Source organism: Falco punctatus, assembly GCF_963210335.1.
Source record: "Falco punctatus genome assembly, chromosome: 4".
NCBI classification, from domain to species: Eukaryota; Metazoa; Chordata; class Aves; order Falconiformes; family Falconidae; genus Falco; species Falco punctatus.
In genome coordinates, this window is record NC_137583.1 from 26,922,509 (window position 1) to 26,935,700 (window position 13,192).

A 13,192-nucleotide genomic window follows, 5' to 3' on the forward strand; every position below is an offset into this window, starting at 1 on the left:
GTCACATTTCAGCAGGCAATAAAACAGCCCTAGAGATGATGCATCTCATGTGCTCCCAGGCTGCTTGCTGCCCACCCCCTCGGATGGGGCAACGATACTGCAGCTGCACCTCGAGGGCAGCCAGTCAGGGGCACTGAAATGGAACAAACAGAACCCAAGGTTCAATTAGACCATTTATAACTAAATGAGGATGTCCCGACAGAGACAGCCATAAAACTCAGTGCTGTGAAAATACAGCAATGCCTGGATGAGTCATACAGTCATGTAGCACAGAGCTCATCTCGGTGAGGCTACAGTCCCTTGCAAGGCAAATCCTTCAGTACCTTAAATTCATCAGTTCTGGTAGGAGTAGGGTTGTAAAGGGAGTGTGGATTTAGTTCTTGAAGACTAGAGGCTAGGATGCATTCCTGCTTCTTTTGACATGTGTTTTAAGTCAGCATTTGGTTTTTATTTACATCACTGTAATAATTATACAGCTGTAGGAATTAATATTGCCTGCCTATTTATATGCACGTTACCTTCTCCTCCCTAACAAGAGTCAGAAATCACACAGAACTTTGAGAATCATAAATAAAATCGAGTTAAAAGGCACTAAGTATCTGTATCTGGGCTTCACAGCTTCAGTCTTCACCATTTGATGTTAAATCCAGTGCTTGTTTTCTCCACTGCGTGGTACTCTGTATGCAAAGCTTTCGCAGCCTTTTCCGAGTCCGTGCCACCCAGCCACTGCTCATATAGCTCATTTACAGTCTGGTTCTTCTCGGGAATTTCAGTCTTAAGAGACTCATACAACCTCTCAACTTGCTGAAGCTGGTCCTTGTTGGATTCACCATCTAGTTTGATCTGACCGCCTCCATTTAAACAGCCTACGTGGAACAAAGTGAGAAAATGTCTGGGTTGAGAAAACACTTCAGCTTTATCAGAAAAAAACGCCAACCACAGTTAATTAACGCTGCACCTGCAAACGGTTACAGAAATGAAAACACCATTGTAATTGTGGTTTACTCCCCAGTTATCTAACACCAGCAGGGCAGGCTGCAGCCCTGGAGGGGAGATCATGCGCCTGCCAGTGTGTGCCCCAGCGCTAGTTCCATGGCAGCCAGCTGTGAGAGGGCTGCTGAGGCAGGCTGGGACACGCCAGGGAGAGGTAAGCAGCAGGGAGCTCTGGCACTCATCTCCTGCCTCCAGAAAAGGGCCAGAACATAACCCAGGTGAGAACAGCTTTGGAGTCTCAACTGAAGGTAAGATAAACACGCCTGGGAAACGTTCTGGGATTGCTGTTGGGGTGGAGGTGTGCTAGGGGTTGAGCCACGCAGCGTGTGGCCGCCTGAAGTAGTGCCCTGGTGCTGAGCAGCCTTCTGGGCTGGGACTTGTGCAGGCCCTCGGGAGAGCAGTTGCTCAGAGTGCCACGAGTGGCAGCTCAGCATCACTTCAGTCTGGGTTCAAGCTGCCTGTGCCCTCTGCTAGCAGACTCAGAGAGAACCAGGAGGGAGGAAAAGGAGGGCAAGGAGGCCTTGCACAGTGTTGAAAAGGGAATAAAATAGGTAGAAAGAGATTTTCTTCACCAGCCATAGCAAGCACTCTCTGATAGCATGAGTCAATTTTGTGCAATTTTAGAGGAAGAATCTCCTCATGTACCAAGGAGCTCAGAAAACCAGGAGGCCCTCCATAAAAGCACTAATTATGCACACTTTGTGCAATGGAATTGAACTGTAGTTACTGAAATCCTGTAGAATTACTAGCTTCTAGGTAGGAAAATACACACACACACACCCCGTTTGAAATTCTGATACTGTGCCTATCACATCTCCAGAGTTTGAAGGCTTTGCCACAATATTCAGGATGTGAGAAATTGCCTACTGTTCTTGTATTTAGATGTAGTTTCATGTAGATTCTTACAGCTACAGATTGTGACAGTGAAACCCCTGTGCAGCCTTACCTGACGGGCAGGCCATGACTTCAACATAGTGATAGGGTGACTTCCCTCGTTTCAGCTTTTGCACAAAGTTCTGTATATTTCGAAACCCATATGCCAAAGCAAATTGGAGCAGGACTACTCCATCCTTCTCCAGTGTCACCTCCTGGAAGTCCTTGTTTCTGAGGAACAAGAGCAGAGAAAATGTCTTATCCAAATTAACTTCTATTTTAAACTTCAAAGAGCCCTGCGCTAAAACGTTCTTTGTGGAATCTTACTGAAAAAAGCTGTCCCAGTTCTTTGCCACCCAAACAAAACAGATAAAGGCACTAGCTTACGGATCTCTTTCCAGTCTTGTCTGAGGACCTGCCACCTGAACTGAGTTTGCTGAAGAATGCCTGTGTGGAATAAATCCTTAAAAGCTAAGCAAACGGAGCCTAAACAAAAGTTTCATTGTGACAGGCCTTCCGAGTTGGCTTCAGCCAACTTCTACATTAGTGAGGCCACTGAGGAAACTTTTAAATTGTAGTGGCTCATAAAACTAGGGAGAAAACAATTACTGAAGGCTTCCAGACTCCAAAGGTTATTGGAAGTATCTGTTCCTGATAAAAGAGTAAGTGATTTATAAAGTATTTATAGTGAGACTCAGGGGAACTGTTTCTTCTGCTTCCCAGACCAGGGAATCCTAACCAAAAATATTGCTCATCAGGGATATAATTCATTACAAATGGAACAGTAATATTATAACTGGGAAGCTAGAAAGAATCTCAGCTGAATGAGCCTCCGTGCCCAAACTCAAGTGACTTCTTTGTCTTACCACAACGTAGTTAAAACAGATCCCCAAAGTCCTGACACAAGATTTTCTGTGCTATGATAGCCAGATTAGTAACAAATCACTTTATTGGTCTGATCACAGGTGAGGAAGCCCAGATCCATGTGAGCTCTGTCTTCTAAATTACTCTAAAAATCATCTGCAACTTGATACTGGGAAAATCCATCAGGCCAAAACAAAGCGTGTGGGTGGTGAAGGGGCTAGAAGTCTCCAAGGGAAAGGCTGCGTGGAGCGCTGGCTGATTTATTGCTCAGCAACTGTGGGAGTGAGAAGCCAATTCCCATGCCTTGAAGTAAAATGTTTAACATTGCAAGGAAAGCTTCAGTCCATCATCAAGGTAACGGCACAAACAGAACTGCAGTAAAACCAGTGCTTTTTGTAGGACTTTAAAACTTCTTACTTTAAAGGTTTGTACTGAATTGTATCCACTTGAATCCCAAAGAGCTCCTTGGCTGCATGCTTGTATATGTGCTCCAAATAGCCACCAGAACCACCTCCAGAGTGGCTGGTGAGCTCCTCTTCTGCAGCACTACTAAACCTGGGGGACAGGAAGAAAGCAGCAGTCTTAGGGGAATCTTTCTGATAAAACGGAACAGCCAGCACAAATGAGAAGGTCTGGGGGACTCAAAAGCCATGGAACAAGCCACAGAGCAGCTCCCTTTGAGCTCCTCATTTTTCCTTTTCTCCTGGGAACCAACTATTTATAGCTTCAGAGCCCAGCAGGTTTAACCCTGCGCTGCCTAGCATCCTCTGGGTCAAGTTCAGCGGAAATGTCACACACCACAACAGGGCCTGACCCACGCACTGCCAACATAACCTTCGTGTACCAGAAGTATGTTTGGGAAAGTTTGAGTTACAAGGGCAATTGCTGACACGCATATTTTGCCAGCTTCCTGTGTAATACCTCTACAAACATCCTGGGTTACACTTAGAAATGGGAGGAGGGAAGTAACGAAGCAGTGGTGGGATGGGTCTCCGTATCCTATGCTTCTCTTGGCAAACACAACCTATAAGTCCTGTCTCAGTCGAGAAACATCTCATCACTGCTAAGCTGTTCTGCAACATCAACAGAAGCAGAATTCGTTATTGCAAGCTCTAGTTCCCTGTTACAATGCATTTTTTTTGAGACCAGCTACTTTAGATGTGGTTGCTGGGATGTGAAAGAACACTTCTGGGAGGTATCAGTGCCATGAGCACAAGCACAGACAGATGAAATCCGTGTTGCTGTGGTTTCACGGGCTGGAAGTTATGTAACAAAGGTGAAGGAACCTAAGGATGCCAGGACATCTGCTCCATACAGGGCTGTCCTCAGTGGGATCCTGGTTCAAGTTCAACACATTTTTGGTGTTGAACAACTATGTTAACATGAGTTCTGTAATTCTAGCCCTGCACAAATAATTCCATCTCACTGACATGCCAAAACACAACCAACTATTCAGAGGTCAAGATAATGTTTCTTGAGAATAGCTCACCAGATGGAAGCCACAACAATAGCTTTTGTTATGAGAGAATAACAAGATGAGGGATCTGCTTATAAGCACTCATCAGGCAGTGACACTTGCATTCTCCTACTAACAGCTGCAGAAGGGAAAACACTTGAATTCAGGCCAAACAGTTTCAAGTCAAATCGAAGATGTTGCCTCTTGCAGATAAAATCTTAGCTTTGGAAGAACTGCAGAAGGCAACACTTTAGCCTGCAATCACCCTCAGAAACTATTTTTAATTTGATCTTGTTTACAGGAACTGAGCTTCATTAACAAAGTGTTTCAGTGTGTCTGGCCTCACGTACTGCTACTCTCTTAAAATGAGGCTGCCAGTAAGCCTCAGCGCTGGCCTGAAGCAAACAGTTATACCAGCAGAAGTCCTGGGATTTCTGGCATTTTATCTCATTCTTGCTGCCAAATGTAACAACCTCTTAATGGGCTTTTCCACGTGCTGGAGGATAAAACAGAACAAAAGCCATTGGACTGCTTATGTGAACGCTCCAAGTTCTGAGGAATACGTGCTGTTTGTAACCAGTCAATTTACCCAGTATGTTAAAGTTAGCGAAAGGTTATAGAGGCACTTTATCACCACAAGCATGAGGCCTAGTGCTCAGAATGTACTCCTCAGAAGTCGGCCAGAGATTTTTATCAAGTAATTAGACGTTCAGTTCTATGTTATAACTGACACTTCCATAATGTCATTTCCTAAGGGAACCCAAACACTTCAGAATCTTTTTTTGCTCCTCAATTTTCTGCTAGTGGTGTACCAATAAAAAAGGTAGAAGTACCTGTTTACAGGGGTAACGTTTGAAGTTGCAATTTCGGGACTCAGCATGCTGACATTTATTATAGCTGGGGAGACTTTTCTTTTTTGATGTGAAAGCAATATGCTTTGTGGATAAGCTATGTCAGAAAGAGACACTTAATCCTGGAAAAAGTGTGCATAAACAGATCTGTGCTAGTGAATGTGTTACGTGAAACCTACACCTACCATCCACTGAAATGTAGCATAAGGAAACTGAGGCTCTGGGCACACATATAACTTGAAAAAGAGATTTAAAATATCCCTTACATGAAAGGGATTGTATGGCAAGAGACCATCTCTACCTCACCTTCTTCTTCTCAGAAGCAGTGATCAATGTTTATAACAAAACTGATCTAGGAAATAGGCCTCATGTAAAGACACCTCCCTTCACAGCTCTGTCAATGTACATTTGCTGATCAGACAATTCTTGAGCAAAGGCTGTCAGCTGCACCTGGTTGTACTAGAAATACTTGAAGCCTATTCAGAAATAAGCCAAATTTCAAACCAAGAATGTCACATCTGCAAGGGGTACAGCTGAAAACAGGCTAGTGTCACATTCCACTCATGTGCTAGATGCTGTGTATTTGGGGTATCAAAATCTCTCCTGAAAACGTAAGGTGCCTGGGAAGTAAATGTTTGAACCATATACCTAATCATCTTTTATAATTCTTAAAGGTTGCCGCACATGTAGTCTTTCTGTTTATTAATGTGTAAAGTACTACAAAGATATTTCTTTCAAACTGAAGAAAAGAATGCTTTGGTTTAGCATTCAGCATGGAACCATGACTGCAAGTTAATTTAGATGAGTAAAATGTGATTTTTAATGTTTCTGTAGTCGCTTAGATCTCTGTGCAGTTGTCACTTAACCAGATGTTACTTTTCTGCTGAAGCAACTGAAGTCTCATCTGGTTTGCACATGTTTTAGATCTCATTTTTTTACAAATGAAAACTCCTAGATATTAGCTGAGTGACCTAAATATTTTTTATGCTTTAGTTCTGGAATCCTTACAGTAGCTCTGATAACTAGGAACAGAGACAAGCAAACTGAGTACAATGCAGTAACAGGCTTTGTTTTAGCAAACTTTTATCACTGATGTTGATTCTTTCACTTTTCACAGTTTGTAGGTGGATTTTTGTGGGATTCCACCAGCTATACTATGAGTAGCAGTAACTGAACTAAATGACTCTCATGCAATTTGTACTTCTCTGCATAATTATTTTGCCCTTATACTTTTACTGGGATAATTCTAGCCATGCTGCTGATTTACAGTGAGAGTTCCTAAGCCTTGGACTACTAAAATCTGAGGTTTTACCTCTGATTTCTACCCCTGAGGTGGAAATTCATTGTATTCTATAGATTAAGTATTTTAATGCGCAATTGTACTGATTCAAGTGACACAAGGAAACAAATCAAATACAAACACATGCAGCCTTGTGTAGAACAGTAGTGGAAAGGGAAATTCTGTTGAAGAACTCTATAAATACTGGATGAAAAAGAACATGACTGAAGATGCAAATGAGAGTTTGTTCTTACATGGTATCCAATGGAGCCGGATCTACATCTGATAGAGATATTCCTTCTTGTTCCAACAACTTTAGCACTTCTCCTAAAACAGAACCACAGACAAAAAGTTTTTATTTTTGGGACAAAGGAAAACAAAATCCACAGATCAGTATGTAAGGCTGCATCTGCAATTACAACCAGGATATGGCTTGCATGATTAAAGTGTAGTTATACAGCAAGATCCATATACTACATCCTCTATCAGAGACAAAGGGTTATTAAAACTAGCAAATGCCTTGCTCTGAGGCTTCCAGAAATTAGCTGGACTACCTCTGGCTCTACTTACCTGTGGTGATTACACAGTCCACATCACGAGTTTGGTACTCTTGGTTGAAAAAGTCTGGCCTTGAAGCCTCTAGCTTTTTGTCATAACAGGGCATCACTGTTACATGATATATCTGGTCAGGTGCTAAGTGCTGGAAGAAAAGACAAAGCTGTGCAGTCAGATTGGCCAACATCAAACCTACCTTGAGGGAGACATTTTCCAGGTAGAAATGAAACTGATGAAACTAATGCCACCGTGCCTCTGGAGATACTCCCCGCCACTACTGAACGTGTATTTTTTTTAATGTATGTATGTACACACATATACATTAAATTATTTCTCTCATAGAACCCAATTTAGTATGTAGCAAGTGTCAGCAGTATGGCCTTTTACAGGTTTCCCCCCACCTCCTTTTGCTAGTGCAGATGATCCAGACAAAGTCAGTCAGTGAAGTGAATTCCTAATTATGCAGTTAGAGAATATGCTTCCTCCATGCTACTAAAATCCAGCCCCTGCATCCGCAACTAAGAAATTATCTGGAGTCAGACAAAAACCTCAGGACCATCCAAGAAATAAGCACAGGCTGAGGAAACAAGTCATTGACTCAAGGCCATTGTTTCAGCATCTTGTGCCAAATATTCTTGGTAGCTGCCAATTTTTCTAACAAGTATGCAGATGTCAGCATTTACTTAATGCAAGTGTTAAACCACTGCTCATTAATGGACAATAAATCATACGATCAGAAGGGCTGCTTAAGTTTCTTACTGGACAAATCCAGGCTGTTAGTATAAGTCCAGTCTTTAAATATCAAATTTACATTTGGCGAGATTCCAAAGGTTAAAGATTGAGAACAGAACTAAGTCAAACTGAAACAGAACATTAAGTTGGGAACAAGCAAGTAATTTTTAGACAAGACATGGTCTGCACGTATGCACTGACTGAAGTTTTGTCTTAGGATGATTTATTTTAAGTTATTCACCAACTTTAAACAACATGAAAATACCACACACAGACAAGATGGGAGCACAAAGAAATGGAAAAATAAGTTTCTCTGGCTTTCCTAAATAACATGCAGAGGTTTTAAGCAGTCCATGCAGCATGCGCTTAATGTTACTGCCCTTGCTGCTAACTTCTCATTAGATGAAATAGAAGTGAGAAAGATGCTGCCTTTGCTGGCTTCTGCAACGTATTTTTTACCTTTAATCTCCAATGTATAACATATAGCAAAATAAAAAATATCAGCTTAAAGCATTCAATTTTAGCAGTTTTCCATTAAGCACAGCATATATTCAGACCCTTACCTGCTGTTCTGCAAAATGGCCCTTGATCAAGGAGCCCATGACCTGCTGTGGAGACTTGGTGGTACTGATATAAGGAATGATGAAACTGCCATGGGTTTTCTCTGCATAACAGATCCAACCTGATAGTGTAATTACCAATATAAATTAAAAAATAACAAGCAGCCCTTCACTCTGCCTACTGTCCCCCCAATGCCAGGCTTAGTACCCATTAATTACCATTTTCAGCCTCACTTCAGCACAAAAAGCAAAGGAAGTATAACACAAGATTAATTAGAGAGATCATTAGATAGCTGTATAGCTCCTGTTGCTATTAATACCAAGATCTCTTTGTACTGTGAAGACAGTAAGTTTCCAAGTAAATTTATCCATTTAAACTTCTCTGACTAGCTTTTCGACTTTTCTTTCTAGTGTACTATTCAGATGCCATTTTATTATTTCCTTAACTCATTTAATACCATACCTGGACAGGCGGAAGCTAGCATTGGCAAAGCCTTTTTGTCTTCAGATTGCTTTCGAAAGCGTTTTACAAACTCTCGTTGGCTCTCCAATAGGCTGAAGTTTCTTGAGAAAGTTGTATCAAAAACATAGTGCACACCTAGGCAGTACAGCATCTGTGTTAAAATTCACAAGAAAGATACAGCGAACTACAACAAAAAGCCTCCCGTCAAACCAGATTCAAACTGCACGTCTTATTTACAGGTATCAATCTGGCTGATGAGAATGAACCTTTTTTCCCTAGTGCCTCAGCACAGTAAGATGAGAAAAAGTGACAGGAGGACTGCAAATCTAAAATTTAAAGTTCTTTCCTTCCATCACTCCAAGTTTATTATGCAACTGAAGCTGCAGACAGCTTGCATTTTAGCTAATGCCAGTTACAAAACATTATGAGCCCATAGAGAGGTTAAATCACATCAACCTTGCGTGCTTGTAACATGTTTAACATATACCCAAGCAGTCCCCACTGTGATTAACAGAATAACACGATAGCACACTTGCCTAAACTCTTTAAGAATGCGGTCAACTTCCTTGCTGTTTCCAGAACACCCATTTTACATCTTGCAGCTAGTGAAGCTCTGGATTGCGGTGAAACAGAAACCACCACCAATTTCTGTTCATTGGGAGCTGCAGTCTTTGAAAAAAACAAACAAATGACAACACTGTTCAGACAATATTAATACGGTACACACAGAGCCTTCAGCACACTACAACATCAGAAAGTATCCCTCAGCTTAACTCTCAAGTTAGTAACTCGCTACATTAAAGGTCCTTTCCAAACCCACGATTACTTTTCAGAAATCGATAAAACAGTGCACTGAGAATGTCCTCAGGTCCTTCAGATCTCTGAAACTAATTTTTAGGCGCGCTGTTTCCATGCACGCCTCTGCAGATGCCTCATACCAATCTATTAAGATTTTCAAACTCTGCAGCCTACCCAGCCGTGGCTTAACACCTACCTTGTTAAAAGTTAGCATTTTGCAGAGCTCTTCGTGGCTCTGTTGAGTGATTAAAACACTCTCTGCTGATGTAATGCAGCCACTACAAGCTAGGCAGTCGTTCAGAGTAATTTTAGCCTTTTCCAGTTTTTGTGCTCCTCCATCCTACAAAGAAACAGATTAGACTCAGTTCTGATCACAGTGTAGAATTAGGTAGCAGTTTTCCCACCTTTACTATATTTAGTAACAAAGAAGTTGCCCTTTTTATGCTCTTGGTTTACCGTGGAAAAAAAAAAAATCTTTTATTTTTAGTAAGACAAGGGGGAAGACAAGTATCTTTGAAGTTTGCTGCTTTTAATAGGATTATTCAGCACACATGCAAGTATGCTGAGGGAAGTTTTAGCAAGACCAAGAACATAATTTTCATCAAATACTTAACAGTCACTTAGGCCACAATTATTTGTGCAATCTGGTGGGCTAACATTGCTCCAAACCACTGAAATTATACTATCCCAGAAGCAAATAGGGTCTATCTTGCTTGGTTATTCAACTTGTGGGTGGCTGAAGATTGGGTTAGCATGGCTAACGGGCTACAGATGGCAGCTGCTATTTTAACCACAAAACTGTAGACCACAGAGATCCTAAGCCTTTAAGCACCAATCTCCAGCGTGCACTGGATATTACCCTGGAGAAAGCATGCCAGTTTTGTCACCTCTCTCAGATGCTGCTCATGTTATTGAATAATACTGGAGCCGTTTCTTCACAGGAAGTTGAATTTCAGTCCTTCTGCATAGACTCTGTAACCAGACTGCAAACTCGCTAATATTTTTAATTGATACTGAGTGTTCTGCAATCTTTCTTCATGCAAAACTCACATGGACACCGATGGGAAATTTGCATGGCAGCATATTAAAGACAGCGTATGGCTCACCACTGGAAATAAGTATTTTTCATAATACTTGACCTGAATAAGTCAGTTTTCCCATGAGACTCTCCTCTTAAACGTCACTTCTCAATAAAGTCAGAAATAGGCTGAGTAATTAGGTACAATTAAATTAAAATTTTAAAATAAGAAACCAGACTCCTTTGGAAGCGCTGTATCCTCTTTTTTTAAGTCAAAAGGTCATCATCTGCCTAAAGTTAAAAGTAACATTTCTAGATGAATTCCCAGCTTGGTTAAATAAGAAATGCTAGCCTTTTCTGTGTAAACAGGAAAATTGTTCTGCAAAACCTGGCGTTAATTTTGGAAGCAGAAGGCTTATGAATTCTGCAGGCTATTTAACAAACAATTTGAAATGTTATTAAAAAAATCAGAGCAAAATTTAAGAGTATCTAATTGAATCTCTTTGTGACTGAGCACTCTGCTGTATGACATAATGCAGTAAGCAAAGATATTGTCACAAATAACCTAACAATGGCTAATACTTAAGTATTGATGGCAAAAAAGACTTCTCAGCTTATCTGCTCTTCTACTGAAAATCATCACTTATTAATATTGGTGTTTCAGAGCATAAAAGACTGACACAAAATTGGAATTACTGCTTATAAACCCGGGTAATTAAAAAGTTGGACTTTGGAAAAAAGATACGAGAATACTGGCAGCAACAGCACACTTTTCTAATGTCTCGGTCCTCTGTGAGGCATTAAAATAGCTGTCAACTATTCAAATACTTAACAATACACTCACATTTTCCAGATATTTTACACAATAATGAAGAAAAATCACACATACCTGATCAATCTGAAAATAGCTTCCATCTGCTTCAATTCTGATCTTAGCTGCTGCTTTTCCAGGCTTTTTTTCCACTTTTACAGGTTTGATACATTCCTGAAAGAGAAATAAAGCCCAAAAGCGAGGAGATGAACAACAAAGAGATAGATTTAACAGAAACTACAATGATCAAAACCAAATAGTTCTTATAGAGTGAATGCTGCTTACTGGACTTATTTACAGCATCTATAACTCCTACCAAGGAAAAATGGAACAGCAAAAACTTCTTACCCCTTTTTTACAGAAGGAACACTTTTCCAGCATCATAGCAAAACCAGAGGACAATTTTGCTATCCTTTCTGAAGAACACAGCTATTTTTTATGGAGCTTTGAAAGGAACAGAGGCTTGCCTGCACGGGCCTCCTCCCTAAAATCTTACAGATGATCGTGCATTCTTCATTGCAAATTTTAAGCGGAGGAGGCGTGGTCACCACAGTCAACATGTGGCTAGTGCCAATTAAGTTTCATTTAATGTCAAAGGGACTCTGATGACCTCTGATGGACTGCTTTCAGTTTTCTGTATTGTTCTATGATGAAGTCTAAATGGTGTTCTTGCATTTTGTGCAATTTTTATTGTTTAGGCATCTTATGACTCCTTGTCCTACTTCTACAGCTAGGATTTTCTTTGCCTTTCACCATCCTTGCTGTGCCAACATCTTCAGGTTTCCCACCCCCCCCTAAATTAAACCAGCTTTACTACATTTTGCAAGCCTCAGAGACTAGCAGGAACAAGTCAGTACGATTCTTCCGTTATGGTCACTGAATAAAACAAGCAATGATCTCCACTTGAAACAGAACAGCAGGTCGCATTATTTATGTGAAAGACTTTACTAGGAAACTCAAGTTAATGGGGTTTGCTATGCCCTGTTCCACTGATTTAATTTCAGGGTAGTTTTTTCTACTGTACTTGTCAGCAAACACCTCCAGGATTACTATTTCATACATTTGCTAGTGCGTCGACTCCAAAAGCAAAAAAAATAGTCTTGGCCTGTCCTTGCCACTCATTCCCACCTCTCTGCCACCCACTCTCCTATGCTGGCACGAGCATCTGTGCAGATAAACTAGTGTGGAAGGAAACTTGTTTAGGCTTAACGGTTTTTTGGGGGGGAGGTGTCTAGATTAACATTTGACAGGGCAGTTTCCAGGCCAGGGTGGGAATGACCGTCTGGCTGCTGGGCCAAGGTTTCTCCCTTTAGCTGCTCACAGCATCTCGCCCCGAGCAGCGCTGCTGCCCTCCCCGTTCCCTGTGCACTGGCTGGGAGACACAGCGAGGCATCTGCGCGCTTTTCTCCTTTTACCGTTTTATTTAACAGCACCCGAAGGACGCCTGGAAGCGCCGGCCCTGGCCCCTCGCCCCCCTGCGTGCTGTGCCACCTCCCTCACACTGCCAGGCCGACGCTGCCGTGCGGGCCACGGCTGTCACCCCCCTCCCCTCAGCGCCATCTTCCCCCCCCCCCAGGCGGCGCTGGCAGGGCCGACCCCGGGGCGGGGAGCAGAGCCGCGCCGCCCCCTCACAGGGCCGTGGGCTGTCCCCCCGCGGCCGGCCCTCGACGCCCCCAGCCCGCACCCACCTGGGAGGGCCCGATGTAATCGTCCAGGTCCGTCAGCTGCAGCACCCCGCTGAAGGCAGACGCCATGGCGGCCGCGCCGCCGCCGAGCGCGGCAGCCGGCAGAGGGGGCGGGGGCCGCAACAGTGTCGTAAAAGGGCGGCCAGCCACACCGCCGGAAAGGGCGGTGAGCGGGCTGCGCGTGCGGTGGGCTGCGCGTGCGGTGGGCTGCGCGTGCGCGGGTGGCGGGCTGCGGTGCTGTGATGGCGGGAGGG

At 42.6% G+C, this 13,192-nt stretch overlaps 1 protein-coding gene across 1 annotated transcript; it reads right to left on the bottom strand.

The window, feature by feature from the left end:
- Positions 1-422: 422 nt before the first annotated feature.
- On the bottom strand, positions 423-13,077 carry CIAO3 (cytosolic iron-sulfur assembly component 3). The gene is made up of 11 exons (XM_080386563.1): positions 12,942-13,077; positions 11,332-11,427; positions 9,621-9,764; positions 9,163-9,295; positions 8,627-8,761; positions 8,167-8,285; positions 6,887-7,016; positions 6,571-6,643; positions 3,148-3,285; positions 1,940-2,097; positions 423-866 (listed from the first exon to the last, which is right to left on the bottom strand). Exons 1-11 carry the CDS (start codon positions 13,005-13,007, stop codon positions 628-630), a joined length of 1,431 nt encoding a protein of 476 aa, XP_080242689.1. The 5' UTR covers positions 13,008-13,077; the 3' UTR covers positions 423-627.
- Between the last annotated feature and the right edge of the window lie 115 nt (positions 13,078-13,192).